The 26,517-nt window shown below is 42.3% G+C and overlaps 1 protein-coding gene across 4 annotated transcripts in view; it reads left to right on the top strand.

Moving 5' to 3' along the window:
- TAB2 (TGF-beta activated kinase 1 (MAP3K7) binding protein 2) overlaps nt 1-26,517 on the top strand; it is a 65,566-nt gene that overhangs the window by 15,702 nt on the left and 23,347 nt on the right. For all 4 annotated transcript variants that reach the window (XM_087718309.1, XM_087718310.1, XM_087718308.1 and 1 more), the window contains one exon: nt 25,789-25,979. In XM_087718309.1, the coding sequence (XP_087574435.1) occupies nt 25,878-25,979 (102 nt within the window). In that variant the 5' untranslated portion in view covers nt 25,789-25,877. The remainder of the gene's footprint in view (nt 1-25,788; nt 25,980-26,517) is intronic.

Here is a 26,517-nt window from a genome sequence, read left to right as displayed (position 1 = left end):
TCTTCCCTATCTCATCTTGGGTTCCTAATCTGATTTTTGGGGTGCTGTTCTTGATAGGTTGGACTGCTTTATCCCTTTGGGTAAAGACAGATGCCATACATGAGTTAAATAGTTCTGCCTTACCCCTGCTGCTTGTCACCTTCTGGCCACTTTCTCCCAGCAAGGAGCCAATCGTTTTCCTTAATCTTTCTTGTTTTTAACATGTGGGAAGATGCCCCCTTTTGTATTTTATTTTATTATTGTTGTTATTGTTATTATACAATTGTATCACAGCGGCCAGTTGTTTCGCCGGATTTGGCATTGGTTACTAGTCGGGCCCCACCCAGGGGCCTAGGACGTCGTAACGTATTTTCGTAATATGCGTGCAGATCCAAGCAGTGCGGCTTTTTGCATTTGACTGATGGTGATTTTGTCAATTTTTAACTGTTTTAAATGTAATTCCAGTGCTTTTGGAATAGCACCCAGTGTGCCAATTACCACTGGAATTACTACTGCTGGTTTGTGCCATAGTCGTTGAATTTCGATTTTTAAGTCCTGGTATTTTGCGATTTTTTCATGTTCCTTCTCGGCGACCCTGCTATCACCTGGTATTGCAATATCTATGATTGTAACCTTGTTTTTCTCAACCAGTGTGATGTCTGGTGTATTATGCGCCAGTATTTTGTCCATTTGTATACGGAAATCCCACAAGATCTTGACCATCTGATTTTCGGTGACTTTTTCAGGCTGATGTTCCCACCAGTTTGTTGCTGTTTTAATATTAAAATTTTTGCACAAATTCCAATGGATCATTTGCGCTACTGAATTGTGCCGCAATTTATAATCAGTCTGTGCGATTTTTTTACAGCAGCTGAGTATGTGATCAACAGTTTCATCAGCTTCTTTGCAAAGTCTGCATTTGGCATCATCAGAGGATTTTTCGATTTTGGCCTTAATGGCATTTGTGCGGATAGCTTGTTCTTGCGCAGCCAGGATTAGTGACTCTGTTTCTTTCTTTAATGTACCTGTTGTTAACCATAACCAAGTTTGTTCACTGTCCACTTTATCTTTTATTTTTTCCAGAAATTGGCCATGCAGTGCTTTGTTCTGCCAACTCTTCATTCTTGATTTTATCACATCTTTTCTGTATTCTTCTTTTGTCTGTTTGGCCTTCAGTAGATTTTTGTTCTTTACTTCGATTAATAGATGTTCTTGACTTTCTTTTAAATAATCAGCCAGTGCATGTTTTTCTTCTTCAACTGTTTGCTTCACTTGTAATAATCCTCTGCCACCTGATTTTCGGGGTAGGTAGAGTCTATCAGTATCACCACGTGGATGTAAACTGTAGTGCATTGTCATTAGTTTCCTGGTTTTTCGGTCCAAAAGGTCCAAATCAGCTTATGCCCAGTTAACTATACCAGCTGTGTATCTTATAACTGGTATTGCCCAGGTATTTATGGCCTTGATTGTATTTCCACCATTCAATTTAGATTTCAAAATTTTCCTAACTCTGTTGGTGTACTCTCGCCTGACAATAGTTTTTACTTCTCCATGCTTGATGTTATCCAACTGCAGAATGCCTAAGTATTTGTAGGCTTCATTTTCTTTGCATTTAATTAATTGGCCATTGGGCATTTCAATTCCCTCACATGCAGTGATTTTGCCCCTTTTTATGGATACAGTGGCGCATTTTTCCATGCCAAACTGCATTGAAATATCGGTGCTGAATACTCGGACTGTGTTTGTCAATGATTGGATTTCTATTTCTGACTTTCCATAGAGTTTCAAATCATCCATATATAGTAAATGCGAATTTTTTTCAGCTTCTTTGCCTGTTTGGTAGCCTAATTTCATTTTTTTTAAGATTACTGATAGTGGGATTATTGCGATGATGAAGAGAAGAGGTGAAAGTGATTCACCCTGGAAAATTCCTCGCTTGATATTAACCATTCCGTAGATCTCATTCCCTACTGCCAACTCAGTTCTCCATTGTTTCATCGCCTTTTCAGTAAAGAATGTAATATTTTTGCTAATGCCAGTTGTTTCTAAGCATTTTATGATCCAACTATGTGGCAGTGAGTCAAATGCCTTTTTGTAATCAATCCAGACCATATTCAAGTTCGTTTTTCTGTTCTTACAATTTTCTAATATCATTTTATCAATTAGAAGCTGATCTTTTGTGCCCCTGCTCCTTTTTTTGTTGCCTTTTTGCTCTACTGGCAAGATGTTGTTTGTTTCCAAATAATCCATCATGTTATCTGCAATAATGCCTGTGAGTAATTTGAAGGTTGTTGGCAAGCATGTTATTGGTCTGTAGTTTTCAGGTGTTGTTCCTTTAGTTGCATCTTTCTGAATCAAGTATGTTTTTCCAGTTGTCAACCATTCATCAATTTGGCCCTTTTGTAAAATTTCATTCAGTTGCCTGGCCAATATTGCATGTAAACTGGTCAGATATTTGAGCCAGAAACCATGTAATTGGTCCTTTCCAGGTGATGTCCAATTCTTTACCTTTTTAACTCGATTTTTGACCATCTCAGTTGTTATTTCTAATACTTGCATTTGTTTGTTGCCAATGCTTTTCTCAAAGTCATGTATCCACTTTGCTTTCTTGTTGTAATCCTTTGCATTTTCCCACAATTCTTTCCAGAATTCAACTGTGGCCTGCTTTTCTGGTTTTTCACTTTTGGTGTCACCATTCACATTAAGACTTTGATAAAAACGCCGTTGGTCTGATCGAAATTGCTGATTTTGTTTATATTGGATGATTCGTGCCTCATATCTTTCAATTTTTCTAGCTTTATGCTGTTATCTGCTGTTTTACAATCTCTACAGCTTCATTGATGTTTCTTGTATCCAATCTATATCTTCTGATTAGCCAATCTATGATTTTGTTGTTTTTAAGCCGTTGCTCATGCATGTTCTTTAAGTTACTAGCATCTGCCCTTAATTTTTTGATTTTTTGTTCTAAACGGATTTTCCACTTTGGCTTTGATGCTTTTTCTGTTGTGTGACTAGGTACTTTAATTTTAATGCCTAGTTCATTAGTGACTATTACAGCTGCGCTGTACATTAACTGGTTTGTTTCCAAGATGGATCCCGGTTCAATTGTTGAAAACACTGCATTAACCATTTTCATGATAGGGGCCAAAATTTTCTTAGGCACAGTTTTTAGTGATGGTAAACGTTGCCTTTCCTCATTAAGCAGAAAATGCTCCATGATCTTATCCTTCAATTCTTTTTGTTTTTGAGTTAGTTCATCAGTTGGTTCAGTGATAACTGGTTCTAGTGGTGGTGATGTTATTTCCTCCCCGAGAGCTTCTTCTGGGAGTTCTACTATAATGTCTTTAGTTGTGTCTTGAATATCAGTTATTTCCGCTTGTGATATTGTTTTTTGGGTTTTGCAATTTGCCTGAATTTCCTCATGTTCAACTTCACTAAACACTTTATTCCGTATAATAAATCGCCTTTGATCTGCTAGTCGTTGTTCACTAACATTTGAATCTGGATATTGTTCTTTCCATAATTGATACATTCGCTTTAAATAACATCTTTTTTCTGGCTCTGAGTTGTAGTAACAGGCCATTATGGCACGGTTTTCATCTGCACTATATTTTTGTCGTTTTGTTGGCTGGTCCACTTGTAGCCCACTTGTCGACGGATGTCCAGGGACCCCAACATCCGCCGCGGCCCTTGTTAACCCGCGCGACGACCGATGTGGTATGGAATTCTTATTTGTTTTTTTCACCATATTGTATGGGTTGGCGGGTTTGTTTTTACGGGACCAGATGCCAACCTGACCCCAACCCTCCTCCTTTCTCATCCGGGCTTGGGACCGGCAACGGCGGAGTTATTGTTATTATCATTATTATTATTATTATTTTACCTTTGCAGCAGGCCTTTCTTTATTGTGAGCCTTAGCTTCCCTCACTTCATCTTTACACGGACTCTAGTGGCTGACCATTGAACTCTCTCTGTGTTTACATTCAGAATATCTCGGCGCTAATCCTAGCCATAGAATCATAGCACCCTTATGGCCGGGGGGAAAAGTGTCAGACAGGACGGTCTCCAGGCCAGAACCCACCACAAACTCAGAATGGGATGTCCGACTATGAGAAATCGCAGAAGCACCTCAGATAGCCTATGATCTTAGACAGCATTTGTTGAGGGCAGAACATATAGCAGGGGTCGAGAACATCAGAGCCGACTGGCTCAGTCGGACCGAGGTGGACAATTTGGAGCGGAAGCTGTAGCCAGCAATCTTCGAGGAGCTGGCGGAGTGCTTCGGACGCCCGGAGGTCGACTTATTCGCCACGCCCCTCAACGCTCAGCTCCCGAGGTTCTTCTCCAGGTATCAGGCATGGGGGGCAGAAGGGATGGATGCTCTGCAAAGCCCCTGGCCCAGGGGTCGTCGGTATGCCTTTCTGCCCCTACCCCTGATCCCCAGGGTCATATGGAAAATCCTTCGGGAGGGGGCGGAAGGGGTTCTGTTGGCGCTTCACTGGCCCTGGAGGCCGTGGTTTGCAGATCTCCAGTCGCTTTCAGTGAAGAGGCCCTGGGGAATCCCCCAGGAGAGGATATCCCTCAACCAGGGGCCGCAGGAGCACCCAAACCCTCAATGGCTCCAGCTGACTGTTTGGCTCTTGAGCGGAGCATCCTGGGGAAAGACCTCTTCTCCCCCAGGGTGATGCAGACTATCCAGACTGACCGCACACCCTCCACAGAGCATATCTATGGCTCCATGTGGCGGACCTTTGCCTCATGGTGTAACTCCCTGGGATACAATCCTATCCAGGCCTCAGTGCCTCAGATTCTGGACTTCTTCCAGGCAGGCCGGGACAGAGGGTTAGCTCCTAACATGATTAGGAGACAGGTTTCAGCCATCTCATCAGTTCTCCTGCGTGGCAGGAGCCAGAGCTTTACTCACCATCCTATGGTCAGGCAATTCCTCAAGGGGGCTTCCAACCCCAAACCACACACAGTGTTCAGGACCCTTCCTGGGACTTACACAGGGTAGGGGACGCTCCAACAGGCGCTCCATTTGAGCCTTTATGAACAGTTTCCCTTAAGTTCCTGACTCTTATGGTGGCCTTTCTGGTGGCCATCTCCTTCGCCAGGCGGATATACGAACTGCAAGCCCTGTCCACCAGGGAGGATCTCTGCGTCTGCCACCAAGACAGGGTGGGGTTACGACTGGATCCGTCCTTCATCCCCAGGGTGGACCCCTGCTTCCATCGAGCCCAGGAACTGATTTGCCCAACTTCTGTCCAGACCCTTCTCACCCGTTGGAGAAGTGGCACACTCTGGCCGTAAGGAGGGCTCTGTGGATTTACTGCAGGAGAACCAGGCCAAACAGGAAATCCGAAGCTTTGTTTGTCTCCTTCCAACCAGGTCCTGGGTTACGTGGTGACTTCCACCACAATAGGCAGGTGGTTGTGAACCTGCATTGCCACTGCATACCAATCGCAGGGCTTACAGCCACCAATCAAATCACAGCCCACTCCATGCGGAGCGCAGCCACATCCACGGCCTGGGTCACGCAGACCTGCCTGGCCGAAATCTGCAGGGCAGCCACGTGGGCTTTCCCCTCTCCCTTTGCTAGGAACTATAAACTGGACTCTTTTGCCTCGGCAGAAGCCTCTTTGGCCGCAGGGCATTGCAGGCAGTTCACGGGGCAGGGCCCACGCCTCAACTGGCATGAGGGGGGTCATGGGGCCTCAGGGGTCTCCCTCCCTAGGGATGTGCAGGCTTTGGTACGTCCCACTCTGGATACTCCTCCCCCCTCATTATGGAGAAAGGGCGTTGGTACTTACCTGATACGCCTCTTCTCATTGTGGGGGGAGGAGTATCCAGTCCCTCCCTGACTATGTTTGTACGACTAAGTGTTATGTTCATTGTTTCATGAAGTTATATAAATATTGATGTCGAAGACGATAAAGCTAAGAACTGAATTAAGAGTCTGGAGTGAATGGTGCAACGAGTCGGATGGAGCTCTTCGTCAAATATGGGGAAGTCCTGCTGCCCAGGGGGCGTTGCCCAAAGAACTTATCTGACTCATCCAATCATGAGAGGACAAGGTCAACCCACTCTGGATACTCCTCCCCCCCACTATGAGAAGAGGCGTATTAGGTAAGTACCAACGCCCTTTCTAGTACATTCCACAGGTTGAAGTGACTAATACAAAGACTTTTCTATAATCAATGAAGAACATAATGATTTCTTTTGGGCATTTTGGGGAGACTTTTTCTGCTATCTAGCATCCCTCAGCAATTACATCTCACATTCTGTGGCCTTTTTTAAAGCTCACTTGAACATCTGGCATCTTTGTTTCCAGGCTCTAATCTGCATTGGATGATCCTAAGCATTATTTTAGTAGCATATGAAATTAATGATATTGTATGATAGTTTGCATACCCCATTGAGTCTCCTTAAAATGTAGATTAACTTTTTCGAATCCGCTGACCACTGTGTTGTTTTCTAGATATGCTGCCATAGCTAGATTTGAACCTTTACTAATTCATCTTCTCTTGCTTGCCATATTTCAGTGGGTATTTATTTATTGAATTTATATTAACGCATATTTGCCCATGGCAACTCAAGGCAGTTTACTGAATATAAAATCTCATTAAAACAATCAAACTAATAAAAAGAATCAAGTAAATTAATATAATAAAATAAAATCACCCTCTGCCCCAGCAACAGCATGTCACACGAGCCATTTAAAGGGCTCCATCCTGCTCTGGGTTCCACAGGCCCGCTGGCAGAATTAGGTCTTCCGTGCCTTCTAGAAAAGTATTAGAGTTAGGGCCGTTCTAATCTCTAGGGGAATGATGTTCCAGAAAGCGGGAGCTGCCTTCTGGGTCTTACCAGGTGTATCTCCCTAGATGATGGGACCCGCAACATTCCCTGCCCCCCTGCTCTGGTGCGTCAGGTAGATGTGACAGGCAAGAGACAGTCCCTCAGATAGCCTGGTTCCAAGCCATAAAGAGCTTTAAATGTGACAACCAGCTCCTTGAATTGCACCTGGAAGCAAATTGGCAGCCAGCGCAGCTCCCGCAGGAGAGATGATATATGTGCACAAAAGCATGCAGACCACTGCATTTTGCACCAACTAGAGCTTCTGGATGCTCTTAAAGGGCAGCCCCATGTAGAGCATGTTGCAATAGTCAAGACAGGAAGTGACTAAGGCATGAGTGACTGTGAGTAGGGATTATTAGTCTAGGAAAGGTGTAACTGGCGCACAACCCGCAGTTGTGCAAAGACTCTCCTGGCCACAACCGCCACCTGCTTTTTGAGCAGGAGTCGTGAGCCAGGAGAACCCCCAGATTATGCACATGGTCTTTTTGGCGTAGTGCCACCCCATCCAACACCAAAGGTGGCAATTCTCCCTGAGCCAACGAACCCCAAACCCAGAGCTACTCGGTCTTACCAGGGTTTAGTTTCAACCCGTTGCTCCCCATCCATCCCCTAACAGCCTCTAAGCACTGCGAGAGGGAGGACATGGCATCACTTAACTCCTGTAGTCTTGGTAATAACTTACACTGTTGATCTAACTTAATCTAGAATTAAAGTTTGGTGTAAATAAAGAATATTTTCTAGGGTTTGTGGGAAGTTGACATCTCTTCTGAATAGTATTTCAGTAAACTTCCTTTTCATGCTTTCATTGCGTAGGAAGTAGATGGATCTTGCATTTCCTGTAACATTTGAGAAATCCTCAATTGGTTTGAAAGACTTTCCTTATCTTGCTTGAACTAAACTTTCATGAACCAAGTGTAAGAAGATTGATATAATTTAGAGTTGGACAATGAAACTTGCTCATTTTACTCACTTAGTCACCAACATTCTTTTGTGATGATGATTACTACACTTACAACTCATTCTTCCTTTAGATAATTTGATAGTTTGCCTAGCAGTTTCCTAGTATGGCAGTCAGATGTAGAATTGCATCATATAATGTTAACGTAGTTTCTCTGCTTGCAAATCAATATAGATCTGTTGAGTCAACCATTCGTTGTGTTTACATTTGTTCTTTCTAGGTTGGATCAGGCACTTATAGGTATATTTCTTATCTTTGATATGGAGGAAACAGAAGCCGTTTGATTCTACCACCTCAGTATTTTAATGTGACATGAAATAGCCCTCTTGGCCCCAGTTTGTTATCAAGAATGAGAAAATTTAGCAGCATGTATGTCTCATATCACAATGACATTTGGGTTAAGCAAAAGTAGAGTAAGTCAAGTAATGCTGTTTTTGCCTACATCAAAGTTCAATGCAACAATAACAAGAAGATGCTATTGTCCCTCTTCTCAAAAGAACCAAGTGGGAGATCTGCTGTGCCAAAATCTGTTGTAGGCAAAAAGAATTGGAATCCTCTCCAAGATTTCTCAAAGATCATACATAATTGTACTATCTAGTTCTTTCAGTATTCTGAGATAAATCTTATTTGATTCTTGAGATCTAAATATTAAAATTAAGTAGACATGCCCTGACCATTTTCTGTTTTACTCCTGCCCATTTATAATGCTGTTTGCAATTTCCAAGTTGAAAATACACCATTTAAGAAAAAAACCTGGATTAAAATAGAAGTTGAGTACCTCTGTATTTTGTTTAATGTTATTTTACAATGTTCAGTGAGCAGTTGATATATTTGTTCCTTTTTTCTTCCTGTTACTTCCTATTTCTCCTAGAATTGGTACTTTTTAATTGGTTTATAGATGAAGATGTGTATTAACAGCAAAATAGTCAGGTTTGCTGATGAAATCACATTTTTCAATATTCTAGAAAAAACTGCATGAATGAATAGCAAAATATCAGTGAGTTCTGTTCAGTGTAAGGAGGTGTAAAGTGCTAGCAGGAAAATCATAACTTCACAAATAATTTGTGTTGTCTCAATTTTTAGTGACTGACTAGGAGAGGAATTTGGATTTTGCAGTGGGTAGTTTAGTGAAAATACCGAACAGTGCTATTAAAATATTATGATAAAAGCTTACAGGCGTTCTAAGAATTTCACAAGTGATGTGATTTTTCACCAGTTTGGTAGGAGTAACATACTGTATTTTTTGGACTATAAGACGCACCATGATTTTGAAGAGGTAAATTTAAAAAAAAAACAGTTTTTGCAGCGTGCAGGCCTCCCAAACCCTCTGCATGCCTTGTTTATTGCAAAAAAAGGAGGGGCCATGTAGAGAGATTTTGGGAGGCGTGTAGAGTGCTCCTGAGGGGTTGGGGGGGGGAAACGGTCTGTTTTTTGCTGCATGTCCATTTTTGCAAAGGGGGCGGGGTTTCAGTAGGCCAAAAATGCTGTATTCCGTGTATAAGAGGCACCAAGATTTTTACCCCCTTTTTTGAGGGAAAAAGGTGCATCTTATACTCCAAAAAATACAGTAGGTGTGAACCATAGTAGGGAGAAACGTTTGCCTAAGGAAAACTGAGAATGAATTTCTTTTTGAATTATAGTTTAGTTTGAGGGGTCTTTGGTGCTGTCTGAGCTTGATTGTTTTCTTGAAGACATTTCATTACATAAACTAGGTAACATCATCAATGCTAGAAGGCAATGGGATTGACTGTTGGTGGGAGTGATCTTGGAAGTTCTTTGATTGGGCTGTTTACTGCTAGCTTGTTTGGCAGTTCTTTGATTGGGGCATTGTTTACTTCTTGATTTTTGGTCTGATGTTAATCATCTATGCTCATTTGGGTGTTGATTGCTGGTGGGAAGGTATTTTGGTCTAATTGTTTCCTTTTTGGCTTGTTGATTGTCTCTTTCGCACAGTACGTAGATATTGTTTATGGCTGTTATGTTGTGTCCATTGATGGATAATGAATTTGTCAGATAGCCAGGTTTCTAGAAATTCTCTTGCATTTTTGGAGTTGGCTTGGTCTAGGACAGTCACAATTTCTCAGTTGAAACTATGGTTAAGACTGTGAAATTGAAAACTTTTTTATCATGACTTTTGACTGCTAGTTGGTGTTCATGGATGTGTTCTGCTAGTCTTCTGCCCACTCCTTACTCTTTTAGCAAGCATACATTTGGAATACTGTGCACGGTTCTGCATGTCACACTTTATAGAGGAATCGGGATTGCAAGAGTTAAAGTAAATTCTGAGATAAATCATTTTAAAAGTTACCTATTTTTAGCTTTAAAAGATTTACATGACAATGAGCTTAGAGAATCTGAAAGGCTATTACATAGAAAATGAAGCAAACTTCTATATTGTTTAAAAAACATAACTGTAATCAATGAATGATATCTAGTTCATTGACTGTCCCAATTCAGGGTCTTGGTGTTTTTTTGTATATTAGCATCTCAAGCTTCTCACCGCTTGAGATACTACTGAATCTGAAGGAATCCCTCTTCCTGTATGTTTACCCTGAGATCGTTTTCAGAAGGCCTCCCTTGGTGTATCCTTCCATGGAGAGGTGTAGTGAACGGGCTGAGAACCAGCACTTAGAACCTCCAATTCTAAAGTTTCTTCTGTAACAATGTACACCTGGTATAATATTTATTATCTTTTCATACTAGACAAAATATTTAATAATAATGCTGTTGTGGTTTTTATTATTCTGTTATTGCTTTGGTTTTGTCAGTCATTATTTATGTTATTAGCTACTATCCTAAATGACTTTTAAAAGGAAAGAGTGAGAATATAAAGTCACTGGTAGCAATGGCTGTATAAGGGATACATTGAAGGGAGTATATCTCTTAGTACTTCCTATGGAGCAATAACTACACAGAGCTGTTGCTTCTATTTCCTTGTGAGCTTTCTGGAACCATCTGGTTGAACTAGGTAGGCCTTTCTTCCAGTTGTGCAAGTCTGCATGTAGAGAATTAGAGAAACCTATTTATTTACTCTGAAAGATCTATTTAATTCTATTTAAGCCTATAACTTTTGCCATTAAAAATATTATTTTAAAGCTATAGTGTTTCATTTTGCCAGTTTCGGTGGAATAGCCCAAATGTGTTTTTTTAATATGATGCTTATTGAAATGTCCCCCCCCCCCGAAAATTGAAAATTGGAATTTGTAATAACCAGAATATTAACCTTTTTCTTTGAGAGAAAACCAGAATTTTCTATACTTATCATTTTAATTTTGAGGACTTATTCCAGTATAATTTGTTTGTTTATTTGTATGTTTGCATTTCGGTCTGGACAATTACTTCTGCCATTTTTCCTTGTTTTTATTTTATTTTCTATTCTATTACTTAACTCGCCCCCCTTCTCAGAATGTGTTATGGTATGTTTTTTTAAAAATGGGAGCTATAGCAAAGAAGGTGGAATGGAGTGTTTACACAAGAAGCCTTACATAATTTTTGATAAACATGTCGGTTCCTATAGTTTCCTACTTTAAGTAACTTTATAAAAAGGAATTAATTGGATGCCTTTTTCATTTTCATCTCACCCTTTTTTATTTAATCTGTAAATAAATTGCACATAAGTGAATTCATGAGTGACTATTTCAGAAACAAATAAATATTCTGTGTGTTTATTCACACACTGTATACTCAGGTGGTTTGGATGGTGGAGAAATTCCTTCTTAACAATCTATTTCTGAATATTTCCTGTAACATCTAATAGAAATTAAGTAGGCTTATATATGTTTATTTCTAAGTAATGGAAATAAATTTAACTTGATTATTATTGCTTTTTAGCAAATATGAAGAAATTGAAAACTTTTATAATTTAGCATAAGTGTTAAAGAAGCGTTGGTCCTACCTGACACTGCTTCTCATAGAGAAGGGAAGAGGATCCAGGAATGGGTGTTGTTCTGCTCTTGACTGGAGACTGAGCCTGTCATCTTTTTGGCCTTCTTAGGGAGGAACTCCTCCCAGTTTTGGTGAAGGTGTGATGACGAGGTTTGTGAAAATATTAGCCCCTCCCAAATTGTGGACCAGATGGTCTCCTAGTGTGGGGTTGGATCCTCTTCCCTTCCCTACGAGAAGCAACATGTCAGGTAGGACTGACACTCCTTCTCCATAAGGGGAAGGGAAGAGGATCCTGGAATGGGACTTACCAAAGCCCCCCAAACTCATGGATGGGTCGCAGTCTGGACCAAGTCCCCTGATCCACATGGATCCTCTGGAGGACTCTCCTGCTGAAGGCTGCCTCAGCGGAACCAAATGTATCCAATTTATAATTGTGAATAAATGGCGATGGAAAGGCCCAACTCGCCACTCTGCAGATCTCTTCTATAGACGCCTGTGTGGGCCATGCTGTCATCATGGCTACGCTCCTGGTCGAGTGAGCTGTGATACATCTAGCCATTGGAAGTTCTTGTGCCTCGTAGGCCCCTGAGATGGCTGCCCGAATCCATCGCCCCACCATCGTTGAGGTGACCCTGCTATCCAAGGAGGAAGTCTGAAAGAAGATAAAAAGTGATTTTGTCCTTCGGAAGGAGGTAGTCTGCTTGATGTAAATACGGAGAGCCCTCCTCATGTCCATGGTGTGTCACTTCTTTTTCCAGACATGAGTGGGCCCCCAGCAGAAATTTGGCAGATCAACTTCTGGGCTCTGGAAAACCAGGAGTTGATCTTGGGGACAAAGGAAGGATCCAAGCCTAAGACCATTCTGTCCGGATGGAATGTGCAGAGGCCTTCCGTGACCGAAAGGGCCGCCAACTCCGAAATCCTTCTGGCTGACATGATGACAACCAAGAATGTCACCTTGAAGAATAGGAATCATAAGAAGGCCGATCTCAGTGGTTTGAAGGGACTCTCAGTGAGTGCATTTAACACCTTTGACAGGTCCCAGGTCAAATACCTGTGAACCACAGGCAGCTTTAAATTGGTTGAGCCCTTTAGAAATCTGTGGATGGTGACATGCTGTGAAAGTGAGCCCAGGTTCCATATGACAAGATTGAAGACAGAGCAGCTACCTTTCTACAGACAGTATTAGGAACCAGTCCCTTGTCCAAACCTTCCTGGAAGAATTCCAGGACTTGACTAATGGATACCGAGTAGAGGTCAACATCTGTTCTAGAGCACCAGTGGCAAAAGATGACCAGGTAGTGTTGTATATTCTGTCGATAGATGGCCTCCTGGAGGCCTAAATTGTCCATATAACCCTGGAGGAGAAGTTGTCTCGATTCAGGACTTCCTGCTCAAATGTCAGGTGGCCAAATGTCAGGTGGCCAACTGGAGCCACTGAGGACCAGTGCCCCTGGCTGAGGGAGATCTTGTCCCAAGGGATCCTCCAGGGTTGAGCCACAGACAGAGATATGAGATCAGCGAAGCACGGTTGCCTGGATCAATGAAGGGCAAAGAGCAGCAATTGTGCCTTCTCCTTCAGCACTTTCCTGACTACCCCTGGTATCAGTGGAAGGGGCAGAAAGGCGTACAGGAGTCCATGGGCTGCGAAGGGCATCGATCCTTTGCCCCCGGCATCAGGAACCTAGAAAAAAAAATCTAGGAAGCTGCTTGTTGTCTGGGGTGGCAAAGAGGTCCAGGAGTGGATGCCCAAAGCGTTCTGTCAGTTCCTGAAATATGGCTGAATGCAGGCGCCACTCCGATTGGTCCACTGTGGCCCCTCTGACCACAGTGCTTTCATGTTGCTCACCCCAGAAATGTGTTCTGCCCGTAGGGACAGAAGATGTCTCTACACCCAGAGGCCTAAAAGTTCTGCCTCCTGCATGAGAATCCTTGAGTGGGTCATCCCTCCAGCCGAACAAGCTGGTGTCCATAGTGATGGTTAGACAGGTGGGGGCTTGGAATAGGCATCTCCTGGTGATCACCGGAGACATCCATCATGTCAAGGACTGCAGCACCTTGTGTGGCACTTGAACTCTGGCTGGTGAATGGTTCCTGCCCGCCTGTTGGTAAGGGAAGAGGAACCACCTGACGTGTAAGCAAGTGCATGAGACAGTGGATATGCAGGACACTATCTTGCCCAAGAGCTGCAAGAGGAGTGCCAGAGACATACAGAGTGTTCCTGTATGATGTGACGTGTTATTATCTTGAGAGAGAAATACCTTGGCTCTTACTGTATCTATGACCGCTCCCAGATGCAGCAGACAGTTGGTCGGACTCAGGTGGCTCTTCTCCATGTTGACCAAGAAGCCGTGGTCCTGGAGAACTGGATCACGAAGTGCAGATCCTCCTTCGCCTGAGCTCTGTGGTGGACTGGACCAAGATGTCATCTAGATAGCACTGGACCTGTACAGACAGTGCTTGGAGATGGGCTGCCAAGGCCGCCAACAGCTTCGTGAAGGTCCTGGGCACCGATGATAGGCTGAATGGCATGGCTGCCCTGTATTGGTGGTGCCAACCTGCATAGTGAAATTTGAGAAACTGCTGGTGAGCGGTCAAGATTGGTATGTGTAGGTATGCTTCTGTCAGGTCTATTGAGGTTAGGATGTCATCCTCCCTGATACACTCCAGGATTGACTGGAGGGGAGTGCATCTTAAAGTGCATCTTGAAGTGCTTGTACATAATGTACTGGTTGAGACGCTTGGATAGCCGAGTCCATGAGGCACCTCTTGACTGGGTTCCATGGCTTGGGGTAGGAAATAAAGAAACTTGAGGGAATAGATTGAAATTCCAGAGCTAGAACTAGACTGACCATGTCTTGAACCAAAGAGTCCAACATGGTGTTCTCCCACTGATGCACGAAGAATTGGAGTAAGCCACCAATGGGAGGGTCGCACGTACAGTCAACGGGAGAAGAGATAAGGATAGCTTCCTGCCCCTCGAAAGGGCTGTTTGCCCTGAGATGTTGGACGGGTCCTAAAACCAGATCTGTCCAACTGTCCTACCTATAGTTAAAGGGCCTTTGGGGCTGATGGAAATCAAATCCAGAGTCATGGGGATGAAAGGACTGCCCCTAAAATAGGGGCCTGGGAGCCTGTCTAGGTTCTTTGCATAAGGAAGGTTGTTCTGTATAAGGAAGGGAGAACCTTGCCCCTACCTTTAGTCTCAATCAGAATAGGATCTAATGCCTCTCCAAACAGCTTGTTGCCCTTGAAGGGCGCCAACCTCCATTTACTTCTACTGTCAGCCTGCCAGTGCTTGAGCCAAAACAGGTGTCTATCCATGATGGATGAGGCCATTGACCTGGATGTGAACTTGGCCGCATTCAGGGTGGCATCTGCTGAGTACTGAGCTGCTGCTATAATCTTATTGACATCTTGATGAAGTCTAATATCATCTGGGGGCAGTCTTGCTTGCAGCTGGCGGAGCCAGAGAACAGAAGTGCAGTTGAAAAAGGATGCTAATGATGTAGCCCTAACGGCGCAAGCAGCAGCCTGATAGGCTCTGTGTAGGACCTGTTCAACCTTTTTGTCCTCAGTCTTGAGACCATCCATAGCATCTGAAATAGTTAGAGTGGCAGAAGTAAGGGCTGCCACCTGCCCATCTACTGTGGGAATTTGGAGCGGGTCAGTGAGATCTGGGGCTACGTTGTACAGTCTTTTTTCCATCCCTGTTGGAAAAGGCCTAGCCCCTGGGATAGTCCATTGCCTCTGGACAGTGTCTAGGATAAGTTGTGGAGAGGGAACTACTTCATTCTCCACAGCGGGTTCAGAAAAAAGGTAGTGACCTGAATCCCATGGCACCTGAGGAGTCTCTGAGGCGGGGTTAGTGTCTAAATTGGCAGTGGCCTTAGCTTTGGTCAATAAGGCCTTGAACAAGTCAGGCCTGAACAAGCCTGTGAAGTGGGAAAGTTCAGGAGACATACCTTCATCCCCAGATAAAGTAATGGCTTGATCTTCCTCTCCAGAGTAATCTTCACTTCATATGGAGGGGTCCTGAAAGGATGCGCAGATAGAATCCCCCCGGACCCTCTGTGGAATAGATGCCGTCCGCTGAGCCTGGTAGGGAGGCAAAACATGGACAGGTTGGTTAGCTTGTTGAAATGCAGAGAAATCCTGGGAAATTGTCTTTAAGATAAGGCCTCTTAAGAGCTCAAAAGAGACGCCTAGAGTGCCGCTGGAGGGCCAGTAAATCTGAGTCAGACCGAGCACTGATGAGAGCCTTTATCAGAGCCTATCTCGTGGCAATACGGGCGGCGAAATGTTCGCATTTTGCCACCCTTATTGCATCCGCTGAATCACGCCCAGCCGCCTTGTTTAGAATAACCCGCTCCCTCTTGAAAGGGAGGGATGTGGATGACCCTTTACAAGGTAGAGCTGAGGAATTTGTTCAGTATTTAACGGATAAAGCCGCTCGGATTCGGACAGAGCTGGACTCCAATTGCACGGTACCAGCCGAGGTACCGGGGGAAGGTCTTGAGCATACTTTATGGATTGAGTTTCAACTTGCTTCTCCTGAGGAAGTGGACAAGGCCATGGGAGCAGTGAGTGCCTCCACTTGTATACTGGACCCGTGCCCCTCCTGGCAGGTCTCGACCAGCAGGGAGGTGACACATGGCTGGATCCGGACGATTGTTAACACCTCTCTCCGGGAGGGAATTTTCCCGCTCCTCCTAAAGGATGCGGTGGTGAGACCCCTCCTGAAGAAACCGTCTCTGGACCCAGCCATTTTGAGCAACTATCGTCCAATCTCCAACCTCCCCTTTGTTGGGAAGGTTGTTGAGAAAGTGGTGGCCTCTCAACTCCGATGGTCCTTGGATGAAACCGATTATCTAGATTCCTATCAGTCGGGTTTTAGGCCTGGTTACAGCACGGAAACTGCTTTGGTCGCACTGATTGATGATCTCTGGCGAGCCAGGGATAGGGGTCACCCCTCTATCCTTGTGCTCCTTGACCTCTCAGCGGCCTTCGATACCATCGACCATGGTATCCTTCTGCGACGACTGCGGGAGGTGGGAATGGGAGGCACTGTCCTTCGGTGGTTCTCCTCCTACCTCTCAGACAGGTCGCAGTCGGTGTTGGTCGGAGGGCAGAGGTCAACCCCTAGGCCCCTCAATTATGGGGTGCCGCAGGGTTCGGTCCTGTCCCCCCTCCTATTTAACATCTACATGAAGCCGCTGGGTGAGATCATACGCCGGCACGGGATCAAATACCATCAATACGCGGACGATACACAATTGTATCTGTCCGCCCCGTGCCAACTCAGCGAAGCAGTAGAAGTGATGTGCCAGTGCCTGGAGGCTGTCAGGGTCTGGATGGGAGCAAACAAGTTGTCACTCAATCCAGACAAGACCGAGTGGCTTCTGATGTTCCCTCCCAAAGATTGGCCAACTATTCCATCTCTCAGGCTGGGGGGTGAAATTATACGCCCCTCAGAGAGGGTCCGCAATTTGGGAGTCCTCCTGGATCCTCAGCTGACTTTAGAACACCATTTGTCGGCTGTGACCAGGGGGACCTTTGCCCAGGTTCGCCTGTTGCACCAATTTGCGACCCTACCTGGATCGGGAGGCCCTTCAGACAGTCACTCACGCCCTTGTGACCTCAAGACTGGATTACTGTAACTCGCTCTACATGGGGCTGCCCTTATAGGATAGTTACCCCGCCCGAATGATGAATGTATGTTGGTTATTATTTTACTATATGTTGTTATCTTAATGTTTGTATTCCCCCCCTTCCCGGTTTTGTGTGAGCCGCCCTGAGTCCCCTCAGGGAAAAGGGCGGCCTACAAATGCTAATAAACCACTAAACCACTAAACCACTAAAGAGTGTTCGAAGACTTCAGTTAGTCCAGAATGCAGCCGCGCGAGCGATTGTGGGTGCACCTAGGTACACCCACGTCACACCTATCCTCCGCGAGCTGCACTGGCTACCCATTAGTCTCCGAACCCGCTTCAAGGTGCTGGTCGTAACCTATAAAGCCCTACATGGCATCAGACCTGGGTACCTGAGAGACCGCCTCCTGCCGATTACCTCCCTCAGACTGATAAGATCTCACAGGTTAGGTCTCCTCCGGATTCCATCTGCCAGCCAATGTCAGCTGGCGACTCCCCGGGGGAGAGCCTTCTCTGTTGCAGCTCTAGCCCTCTGGAATGACCTCCCCGTGGAGATCCGGACCCTTACTACCCTCCCGGCCTTCCGCAAAGCCACCAAGTCCTGGCTACTCCAGCAGGCCGGGGGGCTTGTGAAACATCCAGCCCCACGGAAATTGTGAATGTTGTGTTTTTAAAGTGTTGTCTTTGTCTATTTATCCCCCTTCCGTTGTCTTTTGTGAGCCGCCTGGAGTCCTTCGGGAGTGGGCGGCATACAAGACAAATAAATACAATACAATACAAAATACAAATAGCTCAGGTAATTCTGGTTCCTCAGCCACTTCTGATCTCAGCCCAGCAGCCGCTGGGGTGAAAGTGGCCTCAGGTATAGACCTTGTCTGGCTCTCTCTTTCAGTTGAGGCCGGGCTGTAAATTGCAACATGAAAAGTCTCAGGGCTGTCAAAAACGTTTTGCCTTGGAGAAAGTTGGTTTTCTAGCACCCTCTGGTGACCAGGCATGCAAATAATCAGGTTACAAGAGGCTTGAATTTTCCAACCGTCGTTCCAAAGGGCGGGAAAAAACTGATTTATTCTGAGGGGAGATCCCTCGCTCTGTGCCTCTTGCTGCTTTTTTTGTTTTTGCAATCTGCCTCTCTAGGGCTTTTTGCCACCTCTGGGCATACTTCTCTGCTGTCTTAGAGGCTTTCGCACCCTGAGAAGGGTGAGCGTGGCTTCTGCTTGTTGCTACCGAGGCAGCAGACCCCTGACTGATAGAAGGGGCCCTGGAAGGGGAATCACTTCCCTCCCCACCTGTAGCTGAGTATTTTGGCTGGCTGGACTCTGCGAGGCTGCCATGACTCGACACGTCAAAGCAGGCAAGTTCGGAAAGAATGGCAGCTGTCATGGCTTTGAATTTGACACCAAACGCACCATCACTGTCTCTGTGCCCAGACTGACCCGGGCAGACTGTAACCCTTCGTGCCAGGGGCTTTGCACCCTTAAGGGGCGAAGCTCCTCTCCACTATGTCGCGGGGTAGCAGTGGTCTGGCTGTGAAGCCAGACAAGAGGCTAAACTGGTGGACCAGTTAGCCGCACGATCGCAAAAGAGTGATTCTTGCGATCCTGTTTTTCTTTTTTCCTTTTAAATCCAAAAAGAGAATCCAGAAATGACTTTAGAGGAGCAAAAACTAATACGTCTCGACTGGCAAAAGACTGAGCCGAAACTGGGAGGAGTTCCTGCCTAAGAAGGTGTTGCCAAAAGATGACAGGCTCAGTCTCTAGGCAGAAGAGTAGAGCAACAACCATTCCTGGATCATCTTCCCTTTCCCCTATGGAGAATGGTAAAGTTTTCTTAATACGATTAAATAAATTCCTATAGGAGTGAAAATTTTGAAGGATCATACTTCTGCTGGTAATTTGACTACTGTGCTATATGAGAGCAAAGTCTGAAATTTTGTGTTTTGAATGTTGCTTGTTTTATCCTGGATACATTTAGATATTTTGCTTCTCTGTATTTAATGTGTTACATAGTAGCAGAGGGTGCAGAGAGGTTTATATGAGTTCTGATAAAATATAATAAAGGTTATGTATTCATTTAAGGTAATATCAATAACATTTGGGTGGGAAAGAATGTGAACATTTTTAGGCCATAATATTGATTCTCTCTCTCTCTCTCTCTCTCTCTCTCTCTCTCTCTCTCTCTGTGTGTGTGTGTGTGTGTGTGTGTGTGTGTTATAATTGAAACAGAAACCAAGTAATGTCAAATTGAACAATTACAGCCCACTGCAACTAACATGGTAGCTTCAGTTCTGTGATGGAACTTAGTGTTTCTGATTGCACTTGTAAATAATTACTGTGTTTAAATCCTGGCACAGAGTGACTAATCCTACTCAGTTTCTGGAAAGCAGAGTATATGTTTTGCCAAGAGTGTTGAGGTGGATAGAAGTGGTAAAATATTGTTCCTGAAAAAAACAGCCATGCTGGTACAGATTCAAATACAAATATTGCTTTTCTGAATCATTGAGAATTTGGGGGAGCTGTGAAATAATTCACATTTGTTTCAATGAAATGTAGAAATGGATAGAATCTCACTATTTCCAACGATTTGCATAATACAGAAATAAAAGATGATATATGCTTTTCTGTGCTTGCCAAACAATTGCGAAGAAATTGGGGCAACCACAGATACTGCCTGGCAACTTTGACCAGCCAGAATTTTGCAACCAGTTATTATTTGATTATATTATATGTGTGTGTCTGTGTATGCATCATGTACCCATTTGTTAACCCTCAGTACTTAAAAAAAAAAGCTGAATGTGCTTGCTCCTGTCCTTTGGCTTATATCCTTCAGCTAGTGGAGGCATTTGAGAAATATATCCAGCTCTTCCTTCCTAATAGTTGTCTTTCTATTCTGAATTCAGCTGCAACCATTTGTTTACTGACGAAAGTTCCAAGGGCACTGAAAAAAATGACATGACAATTTTTCATACTTGACATGACCGTTGCAACATCTCCATGGTCATGTGATCAAAATTTGAATGCTTGGCAGTTGGCATATATTTATGATGGTTGCAGTGGCGGTGCCCTGGGGCAAAGTGATCACTTTTTGTGATCTTCTGACACGTAAAAACAATGGGGAAGCCAGATTCACTTAACAACTGTGTTACTAACTTAACAATTGCAATCATTCACTTTAAAACTGTGGCAAGAAAAGTCGAAAAATGGCCAAATTAATTTCATTGTCTCACTTAGCAACAGAAATGTTGGGCTCAATTGTGGTCATAACTTGAGGACTACCTGTACACCAAAAGGAATGAGGTAAAACAGGACTCTTTATAAAAGATTCCTAGACTGAGGAACATTGGCCATACAGTGAATTGAATCCAATTAAAGGAAGTTGAATTCTGTTTTCAGATTTAGAAATGCTTATGTTTAAGGATTTGAAATAATCTGAAATACTGCATTCAGTTTTGGTCACCATGATGTAGAAAAGATGTGGAGACTCTAGAAAGAGTGCAGAGAAGAGCAACAAAGGTGATTAGGGGACTGGAGACTAAAACATATGAAGAACGGTTGCAGGAACTGGGTATGTCTAGTTTAATGAAAAGAAGGACTAGGGGACACACGATAGCAGTGTTCCAATATCTCAGGGGTTGCCACAAAGAAGAGGGAGTCAAACTATTCTCCAAGGCACCTGAGGGTAGAACAAGAAACAATAGGTGGAAACTAATCAAGGAGAGAAGCAACTTAGAACCGAGGAGAAATTTCCTGACAGTTAGAACAATTAATCAGTGGAATAGCTTGCCTTCAGAAGTTCTGAATGCCCCAACACTGGAAGTCTTTAAGAAGATTTTGGATAGCCATTTGTCTGAAATGGTATAGGATTTCTTGCCTAGGCAGGGGGTTGGACTAGAAGACCTCCAAGGTCCCTTCCAACTCTGCTATTGTATTGTATTGTATATAATACGAATATTCAGATAATTATAATTTATCAGGATAAATTCTAATCCTTTTCAAAACTTCTCATATCCAATAGATCCACTATTGTTCAAGCCCTTAGGGGCTAGCATCTATCTATCATCATCTATGATCCCCATTTACTTGTTTGAGTGTATAAATGATATTATATGGCAAACACAAAATGTATAATTACCATGGCTGGAAAGTACACTTTTGTATCAATAATGTATTCTTTCTGCAATATTAGTCACTTATAAAATCATTAAGTAGACTGGTGGTCAGTAGCATGTAGTTTTCTGACGAGTGCATGTTATATAAACCTTGGCCCTTCTACTTGTTTAATAGTTATTTTTTTGGATATTTCTATTAACTATAATATATTTTATTACCAAAAATATTTACCAAACTATACAAGAAAAATGAAGGAAAAATCCCTCTCCACATGCAAATGAACATTTAAAGTAATAGATCTTGCAGGCAGTTAGAAATAAACATTTTTTAAAAAATATTAGGATTGGGGTTAGAATTAATTTATATGTAGTTTTGGATGCGGGTTATAAATATTGGGAACTGGCCTTTTCTATATATGTAGGTGCATAGTTTACGGAAGAATAAAAATAGAACTGTTTAGAAATTTTATCACAGTAGAACATTATTAGAAACATAATGTATGGCATGGCTTCAAATTTTGACTGGCAAGCTAAATTGTTTTCAGTATTGTGCATGTTTGAAATGGAGACTGTTATTTCTGACACCTTCTATTATTTAGAGAAGTAATACCAAACCTGTATCCTTCATAGGATGTTTTTGTTTCACTTCCCATGAGACTGAATTTTGTAATCACAAAAGGTTTGCTTTTAAAAAAACATTGGGGGTGGGGGTGGGGGGGATGGAATTTCCAAACAGTTGATTTAATTAATGCTGCCCTACTCTAAAGAAGTTAGGATTAGTAGACAAATGTAGTCCAATATGGAAATATGCATTTGTTTCAAAGGATAAACTTCATTGTGGTATTAATCCATGTATAATTATTGCATATTTATATTATGTGATTTTTACATGATTTTCAGATTCACACATGCTTTTCAATATATAACAGTAGAATTGATTAAAATAAAATATATTATTTGAAATTATACTCATAAATTTTATATCATACTGCTTTACTTGTGAATATGATCCTTAGATTTTCTTTTTCAATTTTTGGGGTTAATGAAGTTTCAAATATGTAAATCAGATAAAGGTTCTCTATAATTTTGCATGTGCTATAATTATATTTATGTAGAAGGAATAAGTGAACCAAGTTAGGCCAGTGAAAAGTAGGCTTAGCATAAAAGTGATTTCCTGGATGGAATCTTTTTCAGGACTTCTCAGTTTGAAGTTAGAAGTGACATTTAAATAGATTTAAATTTAAATAGACATTTAAATTTATTTAATTCCTCATTGTTTTTGTTTTCAATATGACTCATTAGAGGTTCAAAGCTTTGTTGAAAAAAGAAAACTACATTCTTTAAATTGATTGAAATCTAACAATTAAAAAAATACCACCTCATTTAATGTAATCCATTTTTCTTTTTCAATATACACTTATTTTGTGGAAATAATAGCTGCTTTCATTTTAAAAAATGGGGATAGGGCATAAAACTTTGAAGTCTACCTTCGCATGCTGCTATTAAGAACATTTTGGAATGTAACCATAGGGATTATTTGCTCACTAAAAATTACCATATTTTTGGGAGTATAAAATGCACCTTCCCCCCCTAAAAGACGGTGAAAATTTGGGTGCATCTTATACACCGAATGTAGTCCCACCCACACTTTGGCCTCTGCCTCCCAGCAATTTGCCTCCTTACAGCAAACAGCCTGTTTCAGTTTCAGCACAGTTTGATTAGCACAAGCAGCTGATTGTCAGTTGGATCGGCCTCCTGACCATCAGCTGTTTCAGGCTGCAGGGATTGCCATAGCCTATTGCTGCTTCGCATTTTCGACTTCTGTGTGCCCCATTTCCCGCCCATTCTGATCCCTGCTTCCTGGAACAGGCAGAAAATGCGGCATGCAGAGGCCGAAAATGGGGTATGGAGGCAGCAATAGGCAATGGCAATCCCTGTAGCCTGGAGGCCAATCCAATTGGCACTTAGCTACTTGTGCTAATCAGGCTGTACTTAAATTGAAACTGAAACAAGATGTTTGCTGCAAGAAGGCAAATTGCTGGGAGGCAGAGGCAGATTTTTTTTTCTTCTGCTAATCAGACTAAACTGAAACTGTTTGCTATTCAGGGGGAAAAAGTTACATCTCCTTCCTGGCTAAGCTTCTTCATTTCTGACTGAATGGTGGAGGATGGAAGGATTTATATTCCTTGCAGTCATCTGGTCATTAGCACTTTCTGAGAGTCCAGAAGCTACTTGGAGTTTTATCGTTCCCTTAGAGTCACCTGAATAGTGCAAATGCAAACTATTTTGGATCTGATAAAAGAAACCTTCTTGGAACTGCTGAAAGTTTACAACACAGTCCTTTCAGCAGTTCCAAGAAGTTTCCATACCTTTCAAAAGTAATAATTTAAAAAGAAAAAAGTGAGGAAAAATTCTAGCCATCCTTAAGAAGATTATTTCTTGTGAATGATTCACAATTTCTAATTCAAAAATATTAAAAGTCTTGTGGCTTCTTGTACTGTATTTAGCCATCTGCATTTTGTATTTACTGCTTCTTTGGAAGCCAAATTACAAAGGTGTAATTTGATCTTTCAGCCTTGGTAAATACTATCAATAATGGGTACAATATGTTCTGCTAAAAGAAAAAAAAATATGAGGGGTTTTTTAGTCCACATTTTTTCCTCTTCAAATTGTTAGCCTAAACAAATATCCATTTAATAGATGTGTTTTAATTGGTTAAAACAAATTGATTTAATTAATCCATATGTGAAATTGTTGATTAAGTATAGAATCTTCTGTGGAATGCTGGTCTTTAGGTGCACAAAATTAAAGCTGGTTGTTTAGTGCAGGATATAAATATGATATGAATACCATATGACATATTATATGAATATGTGGTAATTTGTTGTAAAAATAGCATTTTTAAACATATAGATTCTCAGTAAAATTATGTAAGAGTTGTTTAATAAATTACAAAACATTTAATACCATTATCATTCTTTTAAAGTTCAAAAGTATGAATGAAGGTTTTGTGATTTTTCTTAAAGGTTAGGGCTGTAAGGGACTAATACAGTAAAATGTCTTTTCACATCTGAAAAATGTTAATAGAACTGCAGGGAACAGAAATTAAAAATGACTTGAAGGGATATATGTTGTTTATTTTTTAAGTTTCTATATATTAATTAAGAAATATGTAAATGTTGTAATATATGCTGTTACATGCACTTGCAATTTACTCATGTACTCTTATTATGTTACATAAATATGAATTGAGAAAAGGTTCACAGAATAATTTTTCTATATATGGCAAGTCAAAAATTAATAGCAACATTGGCAGAACAGCATTCCTTGTCAACTAGAGGTGGTTATAGAGCCGAGGTGGCGCAGTGGTTAAATGCAGCACTGCAGGCTACTTCAGCTGACTGCAGTTCTGCAGTTCGGCTGTTCAAATCTCACCGGCTCAGGGTTGACTCAGCCTTCCATCCTTCCGAGGTGGGTAAAATGAGGACCCGGATTGTTGTTGGGGGCAATATGCTGACTCTGTAAACCGCTTAGAGAGGGCTAAAAGCCCTATGAAGCGGTATATAAGCCTAACTGCTATTGCTATAACTGCTATTATACCCTGTTAGTACTGTGTGATTTCTCCTTTCTGGAATTTGAGTTATCTTGGGAGTTGATGAACACCATGGCAACTTGAACTCATTTCAGCTCATCCTTGGTCTGACCCACATGGCTTATTACACTCATAGATCTAGCTTTTCCCTCAGAGAAGATGTGTCATGATCTGATCCGTTTCCATTAGTCCACTATCATAGAAAAATAATGTCCTTTATGACAGTGGAATTAATTAGACTAACCTATCTCTGCTTAGTGAGGAGGATCCCATCCTATATGTTTGGTGAATTCAGCAGGTTTTCTGGTAGCACTTGGGCAGTTTTCCAGCGATTGGGAGGGCAGCTCTCATGAGCAACCCATTGATCTCTAGAAAATAGAAAAAAAATTAAGTGCTTGACAAAATTGCCTTGAGCAACATCTTTCCACTGATCCTGTGTAGTCATGTAGTTTCAGAGTAATCAGGTAAGAAAGCCATAGGTTAAGTGTGGATCAGTGGTGGCTCCCGGATCCCGTTCCAACCAGTACGGTTGGAACAGACCCAGCATCACCCACATAGATGTGCGTGCGTGCATTATACCTACCAGCGAGCCTCCGCAACTCTCCAGCTGCTCGGCGGAGCGTTGTGCAGGCGCTGTACATGCCATGCACGTGCATGGAAGCACCGAAGGCTTTTGTTCTTTATAGATTATAAAGCTTGCAATGAGAATGTTACAATCAAATGCATGTGATGATTTACTTAAGTTTTTTTGTTTTGCTTATAGAAAATGCTAGGACAAAAGAGATGATTTTAATTTCACACTAAGGCCTGGAACTGCACATTGAACAAACGTCCTGATCAGGCAACATACGAATGGCCCAAGGAAGCCAGCAAATTGATTTTCAGGTTTTAAATGACCTGCGCCAAAAATTTCCTGAGGTACCTGAAGTTGTTGTGTCCAGATGCATGTTACAGGTCAGTGCTATATTGTTACTAAGCATTTTAATATTGTTATATTAAAAATTAAAGTCTTTTTTTGGCTAATTTATTAAGTTTGAATATAATCATTTGTTTTCTTTTTGAATGCTTTTATAGTTTTAGTTCTACTTTTTTTTTGCTTTGCATTTTATTTTATTTATTCTGCTTGTTTTGTATTTCATTTTAAATTGCTGGATATCAAATCTAAAAATATACACTTAATATGTTTCATAAAGATCTCTTTAAAAAGATCTCATATAGCATTTATTTTTCTCACTTGATTAAATTATATTTCTGTATCCCTTATAGTAGGGGTCTCCAACCCCCAGTCCATGGCCCAATACTAGTGCATGTGAAGCTCCATTTGTGCTAGTGGCAGGAGGGCCCAAAACCATTCTCTCTTGCCACCCCACCCTGCCACAGCCATCACTGCCAGTCCGCAATGCCAAAAAGATTGGGGAGTTCAGGATCCAGTATGCTGATTGGTATTCCACAATAAGTATTCATTTTAAGATGGTAAAACAATACTTCGTAT

The sequence above is a fragment of the Thamnophis sirtalis genome, unplaced genomic scaffold (assembly GCF_051295495.1).
Source record: "Thamnophis sirtalis isolate CommonGarterSnake01/CBP01778 unplaced genomic scaffold, rThaSir2_p1.2 scaffold_6, whole genome shotgun sequence".
NCBI classification, from domain to species: domain Eukaryota; kingdom Metazoa; phylum Chordata; class Lepidosauria; order Squamata; family Natricidae; genus Thamnophis; species Thamnophis sirtalis.
This window is presented reverse-complemented; position numbering and strand designations above follow the sequence as displayed.